Source organism: Alosa sapidissima, chromosome 3 (genome assembly GCF_018492685.1).
Source record: "Alosa sapidissima isolate fAloSap1 chromosome 3, fAloSap1.pri, whole genome shotgun sequence".
Lineage (NCBI taxonomy): Eukaryota > Metazoa > Chordata > Actinopteri > Clupeiformes > Clupeidae > Alosa > Alosa sapidissima.
The window spans coordinates 22336607-22361793 of record NC_055959.1 but is presented as its reverse complement, the minus strand read 5'-3'; the positions used below and the strand labels follow the sequence as shown (position 1 = coordinate 22361793).

Genomic DNA, 25187 nt, shown 5'->3' with positions numbered 1-25187 from the left:
ATCATCACCCCCCTCTGAGAACAAACTTCACAGTAACCAAAAGCCAATCTACAGGCTTGAATGAGAATTTGTTTTGCCAGTAATGCAAATTGAATATATCCTTGATCGTCTTCGATTTCTTGTTTGTATTTTGAGTTTGAGAATGACTGCTGACAAATCAGCAAAGTGATACAATGCAGCAGTCAAAAGTCTGTTCACACTGGATGGAATTAGCAAATGTAATGTAAGTAAAAGACGTGACCTGCACACAAGAGAAAATTTCGTTAGAAATAGTGCTTAGAGTCATTCTTCTAACAAATGAATTACTGTTTGCTATCAACACCTTTCCTGAAAACTACAGTAAACACCCAAGGTTGGGTCAACAGCATCCTTTCAGTTTCCTGGGGTTGGAGTCTGTGCATGTAAAGGGTTCATTCCATTTGGAACTTCTCCGATCCCAATTAACTATACATTACATCTGTGGTGAAATTCCTGACTGCACAAAGGGGGAACTAAACGCTAGAGTAGTTGGTGTCATGCCATTAGGCCATGCGGAAACATTCAAGCATTCAGAGCAACGATGTAGTGCATGGTGTACCAAGGTGTGAGCAAAATCGTGCAGTGAGTTTCACAGCAATTGTGTTTGACAGCGCCCGCATGAGTAGGCTTAGTCTATGCGCTCTTGAGACATTTCTAGTCATACCATAGCTCTAAAGCCGTTATGCGCAAGCTTTTTACAGGACTGTGACTGTGTGAATGGGGCATCACACGCTGTTTGTAGTTATTTTCACAGGGTGATGGACACAGCTTTGGATGTTCCTTTGGCTCAGAAAAGCAGTTTATACTAAAAGTGCCAAATATGTCAACAAAAGCACTGCAATTATTCGTGCAATCTGATCATGGCACCTGCCACACCACAGAGTGGAAATCAGTGAACGCCTTTACTGCTTTCTTCACTTGCTTGCTTTCCTTCCTAAAGAACAAGCGTTCGAATCGCACTACAAAATACGTTTCTCCAGACAAGGTCACAATTAAACATCCGTAAGTGTTTGTATGTAATAACTTCCTCTGAGCTACATTATTGTGTAATATTGTCAAGCAAAACACAAACGGGTTGAGCACTGTAGGCCTAACATACTCGGCTTCTAGAGTAATACTGTGTCACGTAGGATGTTGCTTACATTTTTACAAGAAACGTTTATGTTTGTCATTAAATGTATACGATTTTTCAAATGCATGCCCATTGGACTTTAAAGTGAGGAAAGAGGTTACTGGTTGATTAGGAAACTTATGTTCCTAGCAAATAAATTCAGGACCATTGCATATAACTCATTAAGGACACCACGAGCATTTGATGGCAGTCCATTTCAGTCAGTTTCATTTGCGTGCGTTTTTACGCACGGCTCATATTCTATGTAAACATATAACATTTTCAATGCACTTGAAGAACATTTACTTGTCGTATGATCAATTCAGTCATATATTCAATCTATTAGGCCCAGACCCGTGTAAGGGTCTGAACAATTACAATACACTCATTAAATGTAACAAGAACTTATTTATGACAGTTAGAATACCTCCCCTGAGAATACTTTGTTAACCGTGTTTTACATGAATTGGGATTAAATTGTACAATACACTAATATGTTTATAGATTTACAATCAGTTTGAATCTGGCAAATAAATATAGAGCTCTATTTCTTTTCTCAAATCACTTAGAGTAATTACTACAGCTTTACTAAATAGTGCCTATTGCTTAAACAGATCATTGGCCAGCTCATTAATTCCTTAATTATGCTTAGAATAAAATAGCCAAATACTTTAGTCATTCCATAGGCTTACTAGTCAAATGAACTTTTTTGTTACACTGTACACATATTTTTGCTGATTTTGTATGAAACATGAAGTATTAAAAATGCAGTAGGGCCTCCATTTAAAATAAACTTACCAACACATTCGTTAGCCTCTCTTGCTGTGGCGCGTTGCCATGGACGATCATAGTGGAACGGTTTGCATCGATCACACTCTGGTCCTGCGGTGTTGTGCTTGCACTCGCAGACCAGGTTTCCCTCCCGGTCTTTCACGCACTTTGAAGCGTGCCCGTTGCACTTGCACCTCCCGCCAACCTGCAAGTCAGACACTGCGTAAAAATACGAGTCCCGCGCCAATTCCGAATCGTCCTCGTTTTCGTCACCAAAGGTGTGCAGTCGGCTGAATGTTACTTTGATGTCTGTGGCTGTTACCCAGTCCTGCAACACGGGCGAGTTGTCAAAGTCGTGCGCGGACGGTCTACCGTCCAAAGTGCTAAACGCAATAAGTCCCCCGGTCAGAGGATGCATGTCCGTGTGGGAGTCTGTGCAGATGGCCTCCTGCTCGTTCTGTTTGGTGATAACGGCTTTATTTTGCCGGTTAAACATTTTCTTGCACTGTGTAGAGTAAAACTGAAAAGGGACCCAAGATTTGCCATAGTCCATTGATTTGTAAATGGCCATAGATTCAGGTCGCGGTGAACAAAACTGTAGGCTTACATAGGTCACCTCGAATTTCTTACCTAAAGACAAAGTGAGAGTCACGTTTTGAGGATATTGTACATACGTTTCTGACTGCCAACAGGTGAGGTTATGGGGGTTGTTTAGATCAGTCAAGTATGCTGGTGGATGAGTCTTCTTGGGCTCGTCGGCGTCGCATGTGTGGCAGTCCCTGGACCTCTCCTCTCCTTTCTCCGTTACTACGCAGTAGCGCGCAGCGGGGTTACCACAGGTGCTTGTCGCGCGCACATCTTTGCCGAACGCAGCATTCACGAAGTCGGGGATGCACCTCCTAGGGTTACCGTGCTCGTCGTTACATGGGTCAGGAGGGGATGACTGTGCGGCGAACATGCTCATCCCGTAACCTCCCCGCGTTTCCCTTACCACCAAGGAAAGTGTCACCAAAGCGACCCAAGTCCCAGTGCTGCTAAACATTGTAATCCGTATCCTGATGTCGCTTGCGGTGTAATACACAGGTGTCTAGGGAGGAAAATATACTTGCGTTTTAGCACTTTGAATATAGAATTTCCACACAACATTTCATGCATGCACGGTTCACGGTTAACGGTTCATGCATGCATGTAGCATAGACATTAGCCCAAAAGGAAACAGACAAAGCAGTAAATACGTGACTAACAAAATTATCAGTTAAGGACAAAATTACACAGGAAAATGTACTATTATGGCATCACAGTTATATGTGAAAATCAAATATCAATAAGTTTACTTTTAAATGAACAACAAGTCTACTGCTCACCGTGCAACTGAAGTACACAAAGTGATTCCTCCTAAGAGGCAAAGTAAAAGTCCACAGAAGTTTTTTTTTTTTTCTGAAAGAGCAGTATAGTAGCAGGCGTCTGACAAAAAATAGATGTCTCTGAAAAACACCGCCGGGTATCTGCCTGTGTCAGATCTTTGTCTAATTTATTTGTAGCTAAAAAATATCTCAAGACATATTACAGGGAGAGCATGCATACGTTTGCCCGTTTCTCTCTCACACCCAGTCACACCTCTGCCTCTCCTTCTGTCTGCCTCTGCTTCCCACTCTGTCCCTCACTCTTTCTGCCGCTCTCACTGTTTGAATAGAAAGTGAGATTCCGTAATTCAGCCTATTCTGAGGTCATGGAATAGACACGCATGCTGTGCCGACCTGAGGAACAACGACATCCCCTGGTGGGCAATGCGGCTCTATTAGGGAGTCGTCGCAGCTTTACAAAATAAGGCAATGAGTTTTGGAAGGAGCTTTTAAGATATTACAATATTACTTAGTATACTACTATCAAATGACAAATATGGATTAACAAATGACATATATGTAACTTGATCACCAAGAAAGAATAGTTTCTTTACATGCATTTTAAACATTTTTGGTAGAATGACATGTCATAGATTATTAATGGGATAGAGGAACCGTTTCTTATTTTAGTTCAGAAATACCAACTAATGTGTGTATTTTTGTATTGTGTTGTAATGTGCCACATACAGACAATCGAATCTTCTCGATGTAGGCTACTCGATATTTCTCGTATGCCTACTTGGACAGCCCATTGATAATTTCTTATAGGCTAAGTAATTTCAATCAAAAATGGGTTGTAAAATAAGCCTAGGACTACATTGCGATATTAGATACCTAGTCTGACACCATTCAGCTGCCAAATAGCTTGTTTTTGAGGTGTTTAGTGTACAACTAAAACACAAGGCAATAGCGTCATCTTGTGGACACAAGGACGCATAATCTTAGAGAGAAAGTTAGAATTAGACCTACTATGTCTGATTTTGTGGCAGGTAAACTGTTACAGATTCATATGAGTATAGCTTATGGGTCAGTGCAAGAGTTGGGCTAGGGCAGTGGTGTGGGGTGGGCCTATCTTTATTAATCCATCTTTATCAATAAAATCATACATTGAAAACAAAAGAGCCACACATAAACATAGGAGTCATAAACAGGCATATAAAATAAAGCACCATCAGATCCAGAGGACTAAGACGGGAAATGTAACGTGGAACCAAAACATTACCATTTTGCTGGGGTGATGGTGTCAGGTGGGGCTTGACAATTCCCCACCCCACCAAAGTGGGGAATAAAGGGAAAAGTTTGAGAACCACTGGGCTAGGGTTTAAGTAGCCTACATTGGTGAATTCTTACTTATTAACATAATCAGAGATGTGCAGAAGTATGCCACCACCACAATAACATTTCGATGAAGGGTGTTAAAAACGTTTCTTATGTGCAATCTTACTCAAGTGGTTAACTGTTTTGGTCTCCCTGAGCAAACCAACTCTTTCTTTTAACACCTTTGCACCCTGCAGACAGCGCCCCGCATTCTGGTTGCGATGAAGCACGTTCTGTGAGAGAACTGTTTTGCACTCATATTTTTAGTCATCCTGTGTCAGCCTAGTTTGAACGTCTAAACGTCATTAGGCTGCTTAGTTACTGTCAGATTACATCTGTGTCGATCATTATTATGGCTGTTCAGCACAGTCACTTCGTAGGAGCCTGATTTTGAAGTAAAATACTTAATTCCGAGTCCCTATAAGTCTGAAACGGCCAGCAGGTTATAGGCTACTTCCCCGATTTGTCTGACGCCATTGTCGTCGCGGAATAAGGAGGATTTTTGTCAATCATGTTGGCAGTGGCTGAATGGGTTGCTTTGGACATCTAACTCGCCGCAACCTGGACGCAGCATTTCTGTAAGTAAGAAATTATCTCCTTCAAAATTAAGGAATTCAGAAAAGTAAACTTAGGCCTACCTTATCGCCTTGACATAAAAAGCTGCCAAAATTTGACCATGACGTGTGAGCAGTATTTTAGGAATGAAACATGCTGTTGGATCTTGAGGGAGACTACAGGTTTTAACATTTGCCACTGAACTATTTAATCTTATCACAATTAATATCATAGTGAAAGTCACGTTACGTTGGCTGTCATCTGTGTCTGTAAAGCAGAAGTGGCATTAACCAGATTGTTCACACAAGGTGACAGTAGCCGGCATTTGATAAATAATTTCAATATTGGTTTGAAATGAGTTTTTCCCCCTCTTCAGTGCCCTCCAGAACTATTACCTCCCTTATTTGATGTGAGGGGGGAAAGGCTGATGAAACCCTTAATGTTAGTCAACTGTTCTCTTTATTCAGCTAATTACAATTCCATAAGAGCCCATTTTGCCAACAGATCAAGTCTGAGTCTTCTCTTGTAGTGTGTCTTGTCATGTCTTACAGGACTTCTTAACACTGCAGAAGGGATTTTCTATTCCTCAATGCAGAATATCTCTAGATCCTGGATCTTTGGTTTTCTCTTGTGAACTCTCTTCTTGAGCTCAAAGTGCATGTTTTCAGTTGGATTTAGGTCAGGGGACTGAAATTGCTATGACAAAAGCTTGATTCTGTTTTCATTTAACCATTTTTGAGTGGGTTTTGATATGTGCTTGGATCGCTGTCTTGCTAAAAGATACATTAATGACAAAGTTTTAGCTTCTTGGCAGAGAAGGACATATTTTCAATTCATCTGGTACTTCCTGGAATCCATAATGCCATGTGTACGAACAATCCCGCCAGGGTACTTTGAATGAGAAACAGTCCAGCATCACACTTTCCCCATCATATTTAACACTTAGTATAAAGAGGTATTAGCTGTCTATACTTCTACATGAAATCCACCTTGAGTTTGTCTGACCGCCTAGGGGTTTTTACTCTGACCATTTCCACACAGTGGTACTCTGCATCCTCTTACAGGCTGGTTCATTAGAGTAAGTAATAGCTACTTTCTTGTTCAGTATCCATTCCGACTTGGAAGTCAGCACAATTTTGCCTAATTGCAATGCAGGACTCTTGAATGTTTCCCATGGTGATGGGTTTGGGCCCTGTGACACCTATTTTTTGGATGGAAATTATGGATGAATTTTCTACTTAGGCCAACTTAGTTAGATGTGTGGGATCCCGCCTCATTTATATTTTTTAAATTCTTATATTCCTAAATTCAGATTTCTCGGGGTGACTGTGACATATGTGACTTTATGATTGTTTCATTTATCAATCTTGTTGAGCATTTCATTCCTTTGCAGTCATTTATCAATCTTGTCTCAAATACATGTATTTTTATTTAAACATTTTTAGACAGATTAATAACTGATGAGTTTAATCTGAGTTTAGAGTTCCAATAACTCTGGAGGACACTGCATTGTTCCTATCCATGAAGGTCCAGAGTGCCCGCAAAAAAAACCCACCATGATTTTGCCACTATGTAGATGTTGAATAGTTGTTTAAGTAGATTACTTATAATGGCTTTGTTTATTTTAGAAGTATATTTTGTGCTGTACACACAGGGGAACTGAATATGATGAATTTCTGGTGTTTTGTGCATTTGTATGTTAAATTTAAAGAAACTATATGCATATCATTGGCTAGAGCTACTGTAATTAGAGATGTTGTTGGCAAAACTGTTACATTTTATTATATTGTATATTTATTAATGCATTTACATACCACATGGCTCCATCACAAGACCATAAAAGTCCATTAAAAGGTCAGAATGACGTGAAGTGAAGTGATGAGGGAAAGAGTTTTGTTTATGTTAACTACACAATGGCAAATGAGGAAGAATTTATTTTGTGGTGAGGGACATTTCAATTCAGATGGGCTGAACTATTTTATCCAACTTCTCAATTTATCAAGGGATAGGAGTTTGAAATGGTGACACTTTATAATATCTTACCTCTCTGACAAATGAGATTATCTACTAATTCTTAATCTTTTTTTCTCTCTCACAGTTTAATTTGTGATGACTATTGCTGTTATGAAAGTGTTAATCAAAACACAAACTCCCATCATTCTTAAAACTATATCACTTTACAAAGAAAACAAACAAAAAATGCATGTGCAATGATATAAGATGCTGTAGGCCTACATAGCTATTTGGGAGTTGAGGGCTTGTTTCAGTAGTAACCATTAGCCTAGATGACCACTTTTATCCTTTACACTCAAGTAAGCGGTATGGCTTCAGAGAAATCATGTGATACGCACAGTCTTTCTTACTCAGCAGCTTTTATCATCCTGTCGGGTTTGTAAGTGTGATATTTGTATACATGGGGTTTGTGTATGTGGTTCAACTGCTCTTCACCATATGTCTTTGCAGATGAGACTGCCTTGAAGTCGGTATGTGATAGGCCACAGAAACTCACACTTGACCTTAACACCTGCATTCTATGGGTTGTCATGGAGACCTCAGGTAGGCTGCCACTCTCTTATACAGACAGTCATGGAGAAGATAGATATATGATACTTTGAACAAGAAAATATGACTTTGTTTAAGTCTGGGGAGTTCTATGATGAAGGACTGCCTATACATTATTCTGAATGATTTAGTGCTAAGTAGAATAGCGTTGCCTGACTCACGGAGGCACCAAGCCATTATTTTACATAAATATTCTTGTTTGCTTTCTTGCTTGCTTTTTGTCACAAAAAGACACAGCACATCCTCTAATGAAATGTAAACTCCCATTTTGGTCCCTTTCCGTCACTCCTGTAGCTTACTTAACTTTTTTACTCTTATCATTGTCTGTAGAGATGTGCTGAATGATAACAGCTACAAAGACTCTGTCTCAGATAAGAGATTGCACCTGTGTTCTGGGTTCTTTGTTGAGTAAATCAGAGCTCTTTTACTCTTTAGGAGGAAGCACGTCCTCAGCTATTGAATGCAACTTGTACCGCAGCATCCAAGCCATCCTCAGAGAACTGGACAGTCCCCTTCAAGCTGCTTCTGCATGCAACAGGGGTGAGGCCAAGAACTGCAAGTTAGCTATGTGTGTGTGTGTGTGTGTGTGTGTGTGTGTGTGTGTGTGTGTGTTCAATAAGTGGTGCATTTGTTTTGTGTCCTCCCCTATCCAGGGATGCTGAGATGGACTTTACACAAGCGGATAGAGAATAGCCCCTCCCATTGTGTCTCCCTGTTGAGAGTTCTGGTGAAGGAGCTAGAGAAGGTCAGTGCTGTTGGTCTGCTTTTGTAAAAGGACAAAAAGTAAACCACCAACAATGCATAACCTTCTCAGAAGTGGTGTGATGCCACATTTGAAAAGGCTTTTGATCATGAAATGTCTAAACTAGTTGTGATGTAATGGTTGTTTTTAATCTATGAGAGGAGTCAAAGCAATTCTCAGTGTGTCCTTTCCTCATCTGTGGATAGCAATAGTCGCAGCATTCACATTCACAGGGCCTCAAATACTGGCCTCAAATACTAAAATAGTGACAGATAGATAGATAGATAGATAGATAGATAGATAGATAGATACTTTATTGATCCCCAGGGGAAATTCAAGAAGTAGTGGCCCTCAGTTGACATAGAGCAACTTTGAGATCTACGTGTTAGGCTATATTTGAAACCAGAGGTGCAGACGGTACAGTTCTATTTCAGTATGTGACCTGTGGCTCTGTCAGACTATCAGACTATGTGAAAGCTGTCTTTGCATGATCTAAATTCACACATTCACAGACAGATATTAATATGATCCCATGCTATGTTTCATGTTTTGTTATGTTCATGAACATATCCTACACAGGGCTAAATTATGTCTGTTTATGTACAAAGCCTCTAAATGTATAAGTAGACATGGTGGTGATATTCACCAGGGTTTTCTGTCCACGCAGGTTGAGAGGGTTGACTACAAGACGCGGATCATCCCTCTCCTTCATATCCTAGCCTATGTTGTTCTGCAGGTTACAAATCTTTCTTTTCCATTCTTTTTGAAGACTTTCACTGACATTTCATATTTTGTGTGGGTGAAAGGCAGACTCATGGTGCTCTCCTCATTGGGAGGGCAGCCGTGGCCTACTGGTTAGCACTTCGGACCTGTAACCGGAGGGTTGCCGGTTCGAACCCCGACCAGTAGGCACGGCTGAAGTGCCCTTGAGCAAGGCACCTAACCCCTCACTGCTCCCTGAGCGCCGCTGTTGATGCAGGCAGCTCACTGCGCTGAGATTAGTGTGTGCTTCACCTCACTGTGTGTATACTGTGCGCTGTGTGTGTTTCACTAATTCACGGATTGGGATAAATGCAGAGATCAAATTTCCCTCACGGGATCAAAAGAGTATATATACTTATACATTATAATGTTTCAATTGAAGGGCTCTGGCTTGTCTTTTTTGGCTGAGCTCAAAATATTTATTTTCCTGGCTGTCATATGTTATTGTTCTCTGTTGGTGTGGCTTAATATTTTTACTACAGTGTAATTTAATAGTTGTAGCCTTGCAATTCAGTCAGACAGATTTCTTGAAATTTTTGCGCCAATGCAAAATTGACCACTGATTGTTTTGTCTTGAATTGAAAATATGGTCCGGAGAAGAATGATTTCTTTCCCATCTGTTTTCTACATTTCACTCAAACTCGCTACTCAAATCCTCAATCAAATAAAACTGTATGTTTTTGTTGTTGTAACAGTCCGTCCACATTCCAGAGGACCTCTATGAGAGAATGTATACCTCCATCAAAAAGCTGATCACACTACCAGAACCCTACTGCACTGTGAGCCTGGCCTATGCCCGCATCATTAAGATGGAAATGGGGACACCAGGTGTGGTGAATAGGCAAAGCTTCGGCTATGACTGATTTGTCCGTGCATGCTTAACTTAATTACTTGTTAACACTACATCATTAATGGCTGACTTAACATTGTCCCAGTTTTTTGTTTTAAAATCTATGAATGACTTCCATCTAAGATGAGAAAACAGTATCTTGACCACAAAACAAATGTGTGAGTTAGTTGTTCCTTTTGTTGAGGCCTCACAAAGCAGAAGAGCCATGTTCTGTAATGAAAGTATGAAATTAGATCAGATAGATTAGAAACTGTATTTCCTGTTTCTAACAAAGGCGTAGGTGGTAAACATAGCCGCACATCCCACTCATGCAAACTGAAGGCATGTCACTTATTTTGGACTCACTCTCCTCTTAAGGTCTTTTGTATCAGAGGCGACTGATCGCCGAGCAAAGTTTGAAGAATGACAGCTACGCCCTCCAGGAAAAGTGAGTGTCTCATGTTGACTCCACCCACTACCCCCTCTTCCAGTTAAGCATGCAGTGTGCTTTCTGTCTAAGTCAGTAATGGGGAACGTGTTGTGGTCGCCCGCCATTGAATGACTCTGTGATCCAAAAGACTGAGTTTTGCAATGAGGAAGTGAGGAGTTGGGCCGTGCCTGTCTGTCTATCTGTCTCCTCAGTTGCACATCTGACACATCCCCTTACTTTATCTCTATCAATCTCATAGTATGCACTCATCTGCTTCCCCAACAGGGTGTTTGTGTTTTCGGATACTGCTGTTTTCCCAGAATCCCTTGTGTCAGCCGTAAGGGCCGACGTGGAGTTCACCAGCCCAAACTGTGGTGTGGAGAGTCACATGCAGCGAGCAGTGCTGCACAGCCTCCAGGCCACTTTGGGAAGACACTGCCATGGCCCCAGACTAGCCCAGGCCCTGGAGGTGTGTGTGTGTGTGTGTGTGTGTGTGTGTGTCAGTCTGTCTTTGAAAGGAACAGAGAATGACACATAGGGAGAATAAATGATCCTGTCAAACAACATTGTCCACAAATGTTTTCATGTGGTATATCCTCATGCATTGTTGAAAGGGTCTGTAAACAGTTTCCATTTTTTGTTCTTTGTTGTCTGTCTGAAACATATTGTGCTGTTAGGGGGAGGGATTGTAAACATGATTTCTCTGTATTTAATTACTGTTTAAGGCATCTGGGAGAACTTATGTAACTGAGCTCAGTCACCTGCATAAGACCATTCAGCTCTAAAACCCAAATTAGTCATAAAGAGCACCTGACCATGGGCATTTAGATAGTAGTGCAATGCACCCCATATAAACTTTCACCACCAGTCCCAGCACAAGCCTTTATGGGGCCCTAAGCAGAATTTGATTTGGGGCCCCCCTCCGACCACCGCGGAGTCACCTGTGCTTGACTATTATTGACTATTATAATGTAACATTATAAATGGTATTAATAACATTGTTATTTACATCAAACCAGTGTCACTTTAACCATAGAGGGTAGGGCAAAAGTAGTCTAGTATTATTTTATTAAAACAATAGTAACAAATATAGCTGCAAGCAGCAATGTGGGGGCCTAGCAGTACTAGCAGGAATGGCGTTGCCATGGCATGAGCAAGCACTCTGATGGCAATTGGATAAAGAGTGGCTGAGATATAAGCTCATTTACTTTATTACAGCGCCCCCTAGAAGCCAAATTACGGCAATTTCTGTGCACGTTCTCACAGCGGCCCCTATAGAGGCCAAATGATGCCAATGATTTCCTAGTGCATCATTACAATCAGGTACCAAGTCCCTGTACCAAGTTTAGACTTTGTACATCAAAGTGTTGCTGAGATACAAGCTCACTTCCAGTATTGCAGCACCCCCTATAGAGGCCGAATGATGCCAATTTCCTAGTGTGTCCTCACAATCAGGTACCAAGTCCTTATTCCAAGTTTGGATTTTGTACATCAAAGTGTTGCTGAGATACGAGCCCACTTCCTGTATTGCAGCACTCCCTATAGAGGCCAAATGATGCTTACTTTCTAGTGCGTCCTCACAATCAGGTACCAAGTCCCTATACCAAGTTTGAACTTCATACATCAAAGTGTTGCTGAGATATGAGCTCACTTCCTCTATTGTAGCGCCCCCTATAGAGGCCAAATGATGCCAATTTTCTAGTGCATCATCACAATCAGTTAAAAAGTCCCCTTACCAAGGTTTGATTTCATACATCAAAGCCTTCCTAAATTATAAGAGCTCACTTGCTGTTTAGCGGCTTCATCGCCATATTTGGTTGGCTGTCACGGGCAAACAAACTTGAAATTCAAAAATCTGGCAAGTATCGTTTGTGCAGCTCAGTCTGAAGATCATCTCCGCCAAGTTCTGTGAAAATCAGATAAAAACTTTTCGTAGAGTTTGAACTAAATCCAATATGGCGGAGGTCCAATACGGCGGAAAGGGACGTAATAGGGGCCATTGAACGGTCCAGGGATTCCAACAATGCCTGATTTGTGAAAACCGGACGCACCGTTCTATGGTCACATGCGTGAATGCGAGTCCAGTTTCGACCCATTGGTGGCACTAAAGTATTGGGCATGAAGTTCTGTAAATTGGTGAGAGTGATGGACGGTCCTGAATAAGTGCAGCGAATTTCATAAATTTCGACCCAGCGGTTCAATTTTCGGCCAAATTTTGACCTGTTAGTGGTGCTATACGGCTGGGTTTAGAGATCCGTAAATGAGCGTGTGTGGTCAGACTCCCATGGCAGATGTATAGGAATAGCTAGTAACTCAATGGGTGCCTTCACAGCTTCACTAAAATGCAAAAATGCATTTTGGCCTGTAGCTGTTGATGTGTTTGGAATTAAAATGTACTAGTGGTGTCTGGTAGTACTGTTGGAAGTCAACCCAGGCCAACCCAGGCCAACTTGTGATGTCATCGTAATTGATTTTGGATTTTGGATTTAATGAAAAACACTAAAACATTTTCACAGGTCAAAAGTTTCATCTGAGCTTCACCAAAATTGGCACAGACTATCTTCTGACCATGCCTAACAAAAGTCGCGCTTTTCATAGCCATATCTAAAACCGTTTGTCAGTAACAGTCGAAATTGACGCTGAAGCCGCCAAACAGGAAGTAAGCTCATATCTCAGCAACCCTTGCATGTATACCCTTGCATAACCAAGCTTGAAACATGGACTCATGACCCCATTAGGAGGACACTCAATACATTTGCAGCTTTGACCTCTAGGGGGCGCTGCAATTAGCAGAAATGCATTTTGGCTTGTAACTGTTGGCGTGTTTGGAATTAAAACTTACTAGTAGTGTCTTTTAATACTGTTCAGACTGAGCCTTAGATATGTCTTGATTTTTGAAGCCATATTGACAAGCGTTCGCCTAACACAGCCAATCGAAATCCCCTGTGATGCCGCCAAACAGAAAGCGACCTTATATCTCAAGCAATCTTTGGTTGCTAGACATAAAACTTAAAGCTGCAGTTGGCAAGATTTTTTTGATCATATTCACTGAAACCAACACTATGCTCCGACAGAACAACATAAATCAGCCGGTTTTAGAAAAAAAAACGCACTTCTACCTCCACCTAGAGCCTGTTATTTGTTTTGCTAATATCCACAGCTCCCGGTTCTTCTGGTCCAGTCAGAGCAGGGCTGTGTGAGATCTGCCTGTCAATCACAGTCTGGTGCAGTCTGGTGCGCACTGATGAGCACAGACTCGATGAGAGGGTGCTCGGTGGTAGTGGGGGAGGGGCATGAGAGTTGTAAACATTAAAAAATTTGGCTAAATCCCCTCAATTTGTCAGACTTGCCAACTGCAGCTTTAACTCTGACAGCTTATGGCCACGTGTCTGATGCAACAGCATTGAGTTGCCATGGCAACTTCAGCCTATCTGCTTGGCCCCCTCATAGCTTGCAGCTATATTTAGCCTACTCTTTGATGTTGATAGGCTTCTAACACCTGCACACAGTTGACAACTTACCACTGTATTGTTCTCTTTAATATCAACGAGAGCAAAATGATCTTCACACTTCCACAACGGCAAAATCTTCCAAAAGCATTTATCCGAACTGTCGACAATGCTGTGTTTAATGTTGCTGCGTTAACATTAAATCAGTGTCTGTCTGTGTGATCCAACGTTGGCAGACACAGTAGTTATAGGAAATCATATATGATCTTTTGTGTACATAGCCTACATAGCCTACCATGACTTTGCCACCTGTTTCATTTCTGTAATATGTTCAAATGTTTTTTTTTCTCACACATTGGGGCCCCCAAGCAGCCGCCAAGCAGTAGCTCTGTTCACCACCTCAGTTTGCTTGTGTCTCTCTCTCTCTCTCTCTCTCTCTCTCTCTCTGTGTGTGGACTCACGTGTGATGGTCTACTTCCCCCTTGTGTCTGTGACAGGCTTGCGGAGCACGACTGAAAATACATTTCCAGGAAGTGATGACAGCAGTGGAGGAGAGTGTAGAGGCCATGCTATGTGACTCTGGCCATCACCAGAGCCGGCTGCAGCACATCTACACGGACATCATGAACGCTGCTAAGCAAGGTGGGCACACCACTGGAGTCCGTGTATGGACAGTGGTGTGTGGGTGTGTTTGTGTGTCGGGGGTCATTCTCTTTCAGTCATTTCATCTCAAGCAAAAGCAGTTTGAAAAGCTGATGGAAATCAGTCTATCAGATGTTCCAGATAAAGCATCCACATTCTGACTCTGTTCATGTCCAGAAAGTCTTGAGAATAAAGATCTGTTCTGCTGTGTCTCCACAGACCCGTCAGCCTCAGGAGAGATGCTTGGGGTACCCCTGCCTAGCCCTGAAATCAGTTTCAATAGCTGGAAACAAGAGGAGCAAATATGTAAGTCTCTCTCTCTTTCTGTCACACACACACACTCTTTAAAACACTCACACACACACACACACACACACACTTGCACACACACATACACACACACACACACACACACTATTCCACTGAGCCTCAATCTTCACACTAGGGAATGAGCTTGTGAACTTTGCGCTGATGATCAGCCCGTCAGAGCGCAGCTTTGACGATGACGACTTGGAGGAGAGGAGGGGCTCCATCATGTCCAATGACAGTGGCATCGAGGGGGACCTGCCCGCGGTCGAGCTATCCTCCCTCACTCTGGAGACCGGGGCAGCCTCCTCAGAGACCCTGAGCGAATCCCAGCGTTCCTCGCCGCAGTTCGTCCGCTGGAACTGCGTGCGTCGGATGAACGTGGCTGATCGCATGGCGCTGGTCAGGGAGTCGGTGAGGGTGAGCAGCCGGTGCAACCTGTTCCCACGTGAGGAGCGGAACCTTACAGCGCGTGTTCTGGTCATGGGGGACGATCGGGCACTGGGCAGACTGGCCAAGGCATATATGTCTATACGGTACAAAATGCCATGAATGAATGATATTTTTAATAAACTATGAGAAAAAGAAATTACATTTGTTTATATATATATCATATATCCTGCTACAACTGTCCTATAGAATGATGCCTAGTGTCTGGTGTTTAGTGGTATGAAAGCCACATGTTAGAGACCATCTCTAAAATACCTCTCCAGACCTTTAGTTCTTCTCTCTGTTTGTGGGCATATGAAAAGAATATGTCTTATTAGCTTGGAGTCAGTGGCCAGGGAAAACCCATACAAGACCACCTACTGCCATGGCTGCATTTTAATTACTACATGCATAAAAACATGACACTAAGGTAAACATTTAGCTGGACATAGTGCTGAAGTAATGTCCCCAGTTTAAACCCTTTATGTATTGGCCTGGTACTTTCCTGTTCACAGGCAGATTCTGTGGCAGTACATGTTTGTTATTATTGTTCCCTTGTTGTAGGATTTGCAGGATTTCTACCATTGCTATTGGATTACTGTGTGTTTACTGTGGCATTTTGAAAACCACTGAAAACATTCAGAAATGTACAAGCCTGTGTTTTTTTCTGTACAGGAAGAGAGAGGCCAGGCATCTTCTGTTGACCAAAAGGCTTAACCTAGAGATGTATTACATTCCTGTGAGTGATGGGCCTGAGGTTGTCTCATCAGAGGAGGTAAATGCGAACCAGGGTTTTGAGTAACAATCAAGTTTAATTCATACTGTCACGGCAATGTGAAAAGTGTCATTTCTTTGTGGTGAACAACCAATAGTAATGGTTCTCTTTTAGGAGACTGTCACAGCACTGGAAAGTAAGTTGACCCTAGCTAGATTTTTGGGTAAAGTTGATCCATGGTACGACTGCAATATCAACAGTTTGGGAGCAATGATGCTGAACCTGGCAAAAATGGTAATAAACTCTTACATTACATCATTTTCAGAAAATCTGTAAAAATCTTCTTTGTTTCATTATACATAGAAATAAATATTACACAAATAAACAGCTTACTGGTATCGACAATACAACTGATGATTATGATGACAACTTTTTTTGTAAAGGAATTTGAATCTTATGTTTTGCTCATACCACATACCATTGCATGAAAGAATGAAAAACTATTCATTGAAGAGTTTGCCAATAACATGTCCTGGCTTTTGTAATGTTGATGTTGTGTACTGTGTTTCCTGCTAAACTGTAAGTGAGTTCAGGAAGTCTTTTGAATGTGATCACCCAAACTGACACTACAGACATCTGTAAAGCGCATCTTTAATCTGTGTAAAGCAGTCCAGGAGCAATAAAGGAACATCAGAGCCGAGCCCATTCCTAGCTGACATCATCTCATACTACATCCGCACAGCACTCCAACCCGTTCACCTCCCCATCTACTCCATCAAGGTCAGAGTCCTTAGCAGCCTCGGCCCTTCTGTGGAAATAAAGATCTAGATCTAGAATCTAGATGGCCTTCTGGACAAGAATTGAATTTGTTCTTTAAGAATTCCTACTGTGTTTCCACAGTAGCAAACCTATTGATGAAACCAAATGTCTGTATATATATTAGATTTGATTGTTTTTAATGTGTTAATTTGTCTCTGTCTGAAGATCACCTTCTCCAAGCTGGACGCAAGCCATGTGGAGGATGTCTTTGTGTCCCACGTACAGATGGACTTCCCAGAGTTCAAATCCCTCAAAGCATCTGTGAAGGGTACTTTCCACTAAAAGTGAAAATGAAGATATGTTGTAACATATGACGTAAAATGTAACGGTAGATAATTCATTTATTTTATCATTTATATCTCTCCTCTGTTTCTAAAGGCTCGTTGCGACACAAGAGGGTTACACAACTATTCAGTGGGGCAGTTGTTGCAGTCAACTACACCAAAGTGAGTCATCTCAAACATTAACTGGACAACTCTTTTGAAATAGTTCATTTGGCTTTGTCATTCAGGAGTGTCATCTTATGTCACACTAACTTATTGTATGTGTACCTTTCCCTTGCACTGCTGACTGATCCATGTTGTAGGCCTCTTTGAGCAAGCGAGAGGTTGACACAGGATTCTCTCTGAGAACATGTGGTGTTGTAATCAGCGCAGCGCCATCCAGTGGTGCCAAAGGTTGGTGATCATCACTCTGAAGTGCTACGGAGTGGGGAATACCCACATCACAGCACCTCCATATAAAGACACTCATAGGAACTAATGTGATCAAGAAATGATTCAGATTGTCAGTGTTTGTTTTCTGCATCACTATGGTTTCATGTCAGTGTTTGTCATATACAAATAAAGGAAGTGAAATTCTATAGGATGTAAAATGCAATTGTCTATTTAAACTGCTTTGCAGTACCATGGAAGAAACTGGAACTGGAAGTTAGCAGTTCTCCAAACAAATTACCCTGAAACACCTGTAATGTAATATTCTTGACCAGAAGGTGAATTCAGTTATATTATCAAAGACAAACATTACCTGAAACAGTGGGGTCTGTCTGTGCTATCACTAAGAGCATGGTCTTTCGACAATAGCTCTTCATAAAAAAATGTGATTTGTTTCTCTCTCTTTGTCAGAACTCAACAGCCTCTCTGTGACCTTCAATGACTTCATTCCAAGGCCCTGCACGGTAAGTCCTCGTTATTTATGCAACGAATAGCCAGCATCTAAGAGTAGGCTGTGGTGTGGTCAGTGGTAACCTGAGAGGCCTGCAATCAAACAGGCCTTTTATGGGGTTTGCTGGGTTCATCTTTCCTCTATTCAACTATTTCCCCTGTGATTGGCTATTCTTGGTTATTTCACCTGCACCAATGCTAAAACCTTTTCTCGACCTGTTCTGCCTCTTTGGCAGGCCTAAAGATTCATCCACTGTACACTTACAAACAGTTTAGATTCATGTTACTCTTGCAAGCCTATTTAGCCACAACTGAAATGTCAATCATCAGGTTTCTGCCATAAGAGCACATAACATTAAGATCCAAGCACTGGAGAAACGACCCCTCACCGTGTGTCTCGACAAAGACTCCCGCAGAATCTTCACAGATGTGCAAAGGTTAGATGTGAAGTCACACCAGTCAAACCATATTAGATGTGAATAAAATCATTCATTTTGATTCATTTGATGCCTGATTCTGTGAATTCCCTGTTCTTTAGCATTGAGATTGCCCCTTGTCTGGATCCTGGATATTGCCTTCAGAGGAGTACAAAGTCAAAGCACAACCTGGAGGAGAAGGAGTCGGCTCTCAGCAAGTACATGAGCAGAACTTTGACCCTTCCCATCAACACCTTCTCTGGGGTTATTCACTGACCATCTGCCCAGATGGATTTTGAATACAAACAACAACAAAAAAACTTCCCCACTTATACTGATGCACTGTAGTGGTTTGATTGTACCTGTTTAATGATGTAGGTTCCTGTGTCCGTTCACATGGGGAGGAACATCAGTTGAAGAGGATGTTTACTGGCACACGCTGTGGTGTGTCCACCAACCACTTGCTTCCTCTCCATCTCAAACCCACAAAGAACATTCACTTATTCTCTATAGACAACTGGTAGTTTTAAAAAGCCACTCTTTTTTCACCAAGAGTCAACTCTCTCTCTTTCTCTCTCTCTCTCTCTCTCCCTCTCTCTCTCATACACACACACACACACACACACACACACACACACACACACACAGAGTGACATTCAATACACTAGATTTATACAAATACTTTCAGGCTTGATTGGGCTTCTGTAGATTTCTATTTTATAGCACTGTTATATGCAAATATGACCTGCAAGTGTAGAGTACTATAACCTGCCCTGGCAGACTAAACTGAAGCAGGTCCATGTAAATGACTGTGTTGCTGGCTCCATGAAATACTTCAGTCTGTGGATTGGCATAAGTACTTGAGTAGAACTTATTTGTTATCATAATTTGTTACTGATTGTTTCTATGAAGATCTCATAGACTAAGGTTAAAAAAACATAAAGCCCAGCTACCTCTTCCATAAATATCTCATTACCTGGTTTGTGCCTGTATTTTCCACTAGCTCTCAGTGCTGTTTTTGTCTCTCGCTCTTTTTCTTGTCAAAATATTATTTACCACTTATTGGGCACTGAATCACTCATTGGCTGTAAACGTTTGACAAATGAAGTTGACCACTTTCCAACCACTAGTTATGACAAAGATTGTGAGATGGGTCCAAGTCAGTCATCAGTAATGCAGGGATGGGACACCTGCACAGTGCACACAGGAAGCATGGCCTTCTGACACACCTGCATACAAGCCGGCAAACAGACAGAAAACGTGCAGAAGGCCTGCACACACTCAAATGTGTGGGTGTGTGTGTGCGCGCGCGCTCAGTGTTGAATTCTATATTTGGATAAAATATTCTATTTGCTGGTCTTTGTAGTACGCACTGGCGCACAACCGCTCTACTGACAGTAGATGGTGCTATATACTACAATGATAGAAAAGCAGAGCCGTATAGGCCTATCTACATGGCTCTGAGATAAAGTTGGGGCTGTCTCGATAACTGGATTGTAATTATAATTAAATATCTGACCTTGACGTTTAACATGTTTTAATGTTGAAGATTGCATAAATATTTTGTAATCCGTTTTTAAGTTCGTATGGTTGGGCTGAATAACAACTGAATGTAGCTTAGCTGGATGGTTTTTATGCTTAAAGTTTAGACTACAGTTAAACGACTGTATAATAGCTGAGACTAATAACTAAAATGAGTAATATCGTCAGGATCTCAGTTCACTATAATATATAGTAAATTATTTCTATACAATGTAGCCTATTAGCTGCCCTGAAAAAAGATCAGTTGCCTATAGTGATACGGAATAGCCTACCATTTTTCTTAGTTTTTGATACAAACTGTTTGGTGACCTTGAACAGATGTAATATGTCACCATAAGTACATTCATATTTTCCACTGGAGGTGGAGGTAGGCCTTCTAGATTTCTAGGCTAGGTAGGCCTAGGATGTGCTACCTAATTTACTAGATACATGAACGGGGCTGCAGTTGTCCAGTCCGCACAGAGTGGGCGCTACTGTTCAGATGATACACGGAACCAGCTAGGATAGCCTACGCTACTACAACCTGTACGCCGAGCAGGGATGTTGTGTTTTGTCTTTGTCAAGTTAAATAAAACAGGTTTAACAGGATAAAGACAGCAGTGATCTTTCGGACGACATGAGTTAATCGTGAAAAGTGCGGTAAGTTGTCTTTCTATGTGAAAAACTTAGTTCTCAACAACAGCATGACGTGTACTAATTTCCTGAAATGTAACAGGTGCATTATCGTTTGTTACTTTGACAGTCTTGTGTCTCCTCTTTTTAATGCCTCCAAACGAAACAGGACGGCAGGCTAAATAAAATTAGGCCCTACGTCTTCTAGTCTATCGTTTAAGTCTCATGTCTTTAACTTAATGTTTATCTATGAACATTCATTTTGTGACATTATTACTTTATATTTAACTTATCTTACATTGGTAAGTATCTGCTTGGTTTAATGCAGGTTTCACTAAGGAATGACACTATTTTGGTATTAAACTCAGGGTTTTCTTTATGAAGGGAGAGGAGAAAGAGCGCAAGCATGAAGCGGAGCAAGCAATGGGATATCAAGTCTGCCATGGTGCTGGCAGGGGCATTCCACTTCCTTTATTCCTGTGGCAGAGCCTGCCTGATGCCTTTCCTCACCCTGTATCTCAGGCACTTGGGTCTCAGTGCCTACATGGTTGGCATCGTCATGGGCACCCAACACCTTATCTGCCTGATATGGCACCCCCTCTCCAGCCTGCTGGCCAGGCACCATGACAAGCGGCGGGTGGTCATCATCGGCTCGCTGGTCTGCTCGGCTGGACTGGGCCTGGCTTTCCTGCTCCTGCCACCCTCAGGGGACGCAACTGGGGCCAGTATCTGTAACTCCACCTCTCCCCTCGCCCCCAGACCCACCACAGAACCTGCCAACAGCCACCCAGTGAGCCACGTAACAGTGCCCCCACAAATCTCCCCTACTGGCACTCCCTCCCAATTAAAACTGACTGTGCCAGCTCAAAACCTCACTGGCTTGGCCACTGTAGGAAATGCCTTCACCACTATTGTCCAGAGCAGGAGTGAAAGTGGGGAAGCTAGTGCAACCGTGTCTGCTAGTGTGGAGAGAAGAGAGAACTACAACAAGGGGGCCATGAACTTTAGCAGTAACACAAAGGAGAGTGTTGCACCACACAGGAGAGCAGCCAGATTTCAGAGGCACACGGAGGTGATGAAAGAGGAAGAGGCCCATTATGAGTCCCTGGGCAGTCTGAATGGGATGGATGCTCAGCACCAGCTCTTCTTCCTGGTGCTCATAGTGATTGGACTGTGGGAGATTGCAGCTGCCCCTCTGCAGTGGACAGCAGATGATGGACTCTACGACTACCTAGACTTTGTTGATGCCACCGACCGGCATGGTCGGGTGTGGATGTGGAGGTTGTTAGGAGGGGCCTGTGGCGTGTTTGGAGTTGGGCTCCTGGTCTCTAACCTGGACTGCTTTTTGTTTGGGGGCACGAGTGTATCCAGGGGTGCTGTGCATTTCTTTGGCTACGCACTGCTAATGCTTGTGGTAGTCCCTGAGGCCGCATTCCTCCCGCTCTACCTCAATCGCAAGCAGGTGCTGCAACGTGGTGGGAGGACAAACAATGGTGTGAAAGCGCTCCGGCTAGTCAGGGACGACCCCCGCGCCCTCCTGTGTGCCGTCACTGCCTGCCTGGTGGGCGCAGCGAGTGCTGCCGTGGAGGACTTCCTGCCGTGGCAGATACAGGACGGCGGGGGCAGCGAGCTGCACGTGGGCACAGCGCTGGGCGTGGCGCTGCTCTCCCAGGTGACCTTCCCGCCGGTGCTCAGGAGCGGACGTGTCCTGCGGATCCTGGGCCCCCACGGCCGGATCCTACTCCTGGGGGCTGCAGCCCGTGCACTCCAATGCCTCTACTACTCCTTCCTCAGGGGCCCGTGGGCCGTCCTCCCTGCCCAGGCGCTGGACTGCCTCAGCGTAGGTGCCTTCTGGTGGGCGCTGGAGGCGCAGTGTGAGGACGTAGCAACACCTGGCACGGAGCGGGCCATGCGGCGGGTCTATCAGGCCCTGGCACTGGATCTTGGCGCCGGGCTTGGCAGCTTTGCAGGGGGGTTGGTGGTACAGAGGTTTGGCATAGCTGTGCTCTTCCAGGGCCTGGCTGCCGGCCTCGGCCTCTGGTGTGTCATCCTCGGCCTTTTACAGTGGAAGGTCCCAAGGCAGCGGAGGATCAACTACTCCCGCCTCCTGGCAGCAGACGCCAGTGAGGTGAGCGACACAGAGTCTGAGCAGGAGAGAGACTGGCTGGACAAAGCTATCCAAGAGGAGAACAGCAAGAACAGTAACAGCCACAGAAATAACTCCAGGCAATAACTGAAGGACACCAGCTGCTCTCCCCTCAGAACATTATACTTATGAAATGCTTCAGATACTGGGATTTTGATTAATTTGGCCAAGAGGAAACATAAATTGGGAGGAAAATTTGGTTTAACCAGTAACTATCGGGGTTAGTACAGGTCAAACTCATTAATTCATTTTCAGAGATGTAATTCTGAAAAGTTGTTATCGAGACTACTCGAAAAAATTGAAAATAAATGTTTTGACTGTTATCAATGACTTTACTAGGGAATGTGCTATCTAGTCTGTGATGTGCAATCGTTTTGTTTATCTTTTTGAGTTTTTGATTAATTGTTCAAAAATGTTTTGGCTTGGGTTGTGTTTGCCTGGACTTGATGTCTCCTTTATATGTGAAAGCACTTATCTTAAATAAAAGTTTTGGATAAGAGCAGAAACATACCCTACAGGTCCTCTTAGGATTACAGGTCAGAGGATGTTTCTAAAAGCATGGTAAACAACAGGAAGTAAAACCTGCTTTGCTTGTAGTAGGTCTTTAAAGAGGACATGATGTTGAAAACAAAAAGACCTGTTTGGCTGGATGTCCGTCATACATGATCACATCAGACACAATTCCTCCCACCTTCACTTTTTATGACCAGACTTTGTCCCATGCTGCTGTGAAGCGAAAAGACATGTAATTATCAGCAGCAGTATATACAGGAAGTACAGTGTTTGCTTGTCCTCAGGAACACTGGGTTCCAGACAGAGCTCTCTAAAACTATTGATTTATACTGTTCATACTCAACAGCAATGTTTAGTAAATTCAACTCAAACTCAATCAGCTGGATAGAGTGAATGGGGCTACAAAGAAACCAAAACAGACTTCAATTCAAAGTCAAACAGTTTTGACTTCACAAGTCAAGGGCTTATTTGTCTAAGGGTTGCATTTGCTTTTACAGTGGTGTATAGTAGCCCAAGTTCATCTGAAACTGAAACGTGACCGTTTCCTTGACCATGGATGTCGTTTGGAAATGTAGTGTTACGACTCCTGGTGGTCATAAAAGTTATGCCCATGTTGCTCAAAGCCCCAAGACATTTGGGCTGACTTCACTTGTCAGTGAGTAAACATTTTATGGTTGTGGTAATAATTACATTATAGATAAGTATTTTATAAGTATTTGTTTTATTGTGGTTAAATATTTAATTGCCTTTCATGTTCATTTCATTGACACAATAGGGATGAGTGTAAACTGGCAAACACGAATTTCAATAATATATTTTTTCTGATGAGTTATAGAGTATAAAAAGTCTAATTCAATCCCATTTTGTAGATTTTGAACCAGTGTGCGTGCGTGTCCGTGTGTATTGGAGAGAGAGGGGCAAGAGACTGAGACACTGACTCATCCTGGCAATTTACACTGTATTTTTTTTGGTGATGTCTAGGCCTATTCAGGGAGATGGATCAAGAACAGAATAGGAAAAAGTGCAAATTTAAAGACTTTTAAGACCTTTTCAAGACATCTAAATGGAAAAATTAATACTATACCACGGCAAAAAAGATACAACTTAAAACTGTTTTATGCAATAGTTTTTTTTCTACTATAGTAGAAACTTTTCTACTATTTTTTTTTTATTTTAACACCCACCCCATTTGGGATGTCTACAGAAGTTACCAAATATATTTTGGTGAAAGAAAATAATTGTGTGTGTAATTTACCTTCACAGCTATTCAATGCCCAATTTTAGGGTCTGGACTGCTTGCTTTTGAAGCTGGCTGTACATATCTGGTTGTGCTACTGGCTGAGGCTGACTGTTCTTCACCTGTGTCTGTAGTAGCCAAGGCTACTTGCCAAACATGTGTACTGGACTGGATTCCCTTATTTTTTCAAAGGTAGACTAAGCTATTTAATTCTAATATAATTTAATTCTATATTTATTCTAATAGGCCTACTAACTTAGGCATATTGACCCATATGCAGCACAGCAAATCAAAGGTAATACATTTGCAGTTGTATTTAAACCAACCAAAGCTTGACTGAAACAATGTAAACCATTGACTTTTTTTAAAAAAATGTATGGGAAAAGTTAAACCACCTCCTCGCATGTTCCTGCTGAAAAACTGCTGGTTTCATCTCAATCACGCACGTAATATGAACACACTTACAGATGCGTTTTTTTATGTAGCCAGTCGCCGACAATATGCGGTTATATTTCACAACTTTTGCGAAGTAGGCCTACTGGGAAAGGCTGGCAAGCAAGCTGCAGACCGATATTACCGGTAGGCTATTATAACTTAGACAGATATTTACTTAGGCGAAGCCAGCAAAACACGCTGGAGAGATGTAAACAGATACACTTAATGTGTCTTTCCTCCTGATTGAGAAAACGTTTGTTTTC

General features: G+C 42.4%; 3 protein-coding genes across 6 annotated transcripts in view; 2 read left to right on the top strand and 1 right to left on the bottom strand.

Annotated features, from left to right (window-relative positions):
* Positions 1–3544, bottom strand: part of ntn1b (netrin 1b) — a 45124-nt gene extending 41580 nt beyond the window's left edge. Inside the window, exons 1-2 of the mRNA XM_042087561.1 lie at positions 3265–3544; positions 1928–2987 (exon numbers count right to left, since the gene is read on the bottom strand). Coding sequence (XP_041943495.1) covers positions 1928–2942 — 1015 coding nt within the window. The 5' untranslated portion in view covers positions 2943–2987; positions 3265–3544. The remainder of the gene's footprint in view (positions 1–1927; positions 2988–3264) is intronic.
* Positions 3545–4857: 1313 nt separating this feature from the next.
* Positions 4858–19431, top strand: pik3r6b (phosphoinositide-3-kinase, regulatory subunit 6b). 3 transcript variants are annotated; one of them, XM_042086889.1, is made up of 20 exons: positions 4858–5198; positions 7639–7731; positions 8173–8277; positions 8391–8482; positions 9147–9215; positions 9937–10069; positions 10449–10518; positions 10786–10969; positions 14447–14591; positions 14811–14897; positions 15037–15433; positions 16002–16101; positions 16216–16335; positions 16708–16821; positions 17026–17128; positions 17239–17306; positions 17447–17537; positions 17985–18037; positions 18354–18460; positions 18562–19431. In XM_042086889.1, exons 2-20 carry the CDS (start codon positions 7719–7721, stop codon positions 18713–18715), a joined length of 2205 nt encoding a protein of 734 aa, XP_041942823.1. In that variant the 5' UTR covers positions 4858–5198; positions 7639–7718; the 3' UTR covers positions 18716–19431. The 3 variants fall into 3 exon arrangements, with proteins under 3 accessions (XP_041942823.1, XP_041942825.1, XP_041942824.1); XM_042086891.1 differs by having other exon boundaries at positions 4859–5198; positions 16711–16821; XM_042086890.1 differs by lacking the exon at positions 4858–5198 and adding an exon at positions 7431–7487.
* Positions 19432–20377: 946 nt separating this feature from the next.
* Positions 20378–23241, top strand: mfsd6l (major facilitator superfamily domain containing 6-like). 2 transcript variants are annotated; one of them, XM_042086893.1, is made up of 2 exons: positions 20378–20620; positions 20962–23241. In XM_042086893.1, exon 2 carries the CDS (start codon positions 21000–21002, stop codon positions 22824–22826), a length of 1827 nt encoding a protein of 608 aa, XP_041942827.1. In that variant the 5' UTR covers positions 20378–20620; positions 20962–20999; the 3' UTR covers positions 22827–23241. The 2 variants fall into 2 exon arrangements, with proteins under 2 accessions (XP_041942827.1, XP_041942826.1); XM_042086892.1 differs by having other exon boundaries at positions 20387–20620; positions 20978–23241.
* The last annotated feature ends 1946 nt before the right edge of the window (positions 23242–25187 follow it).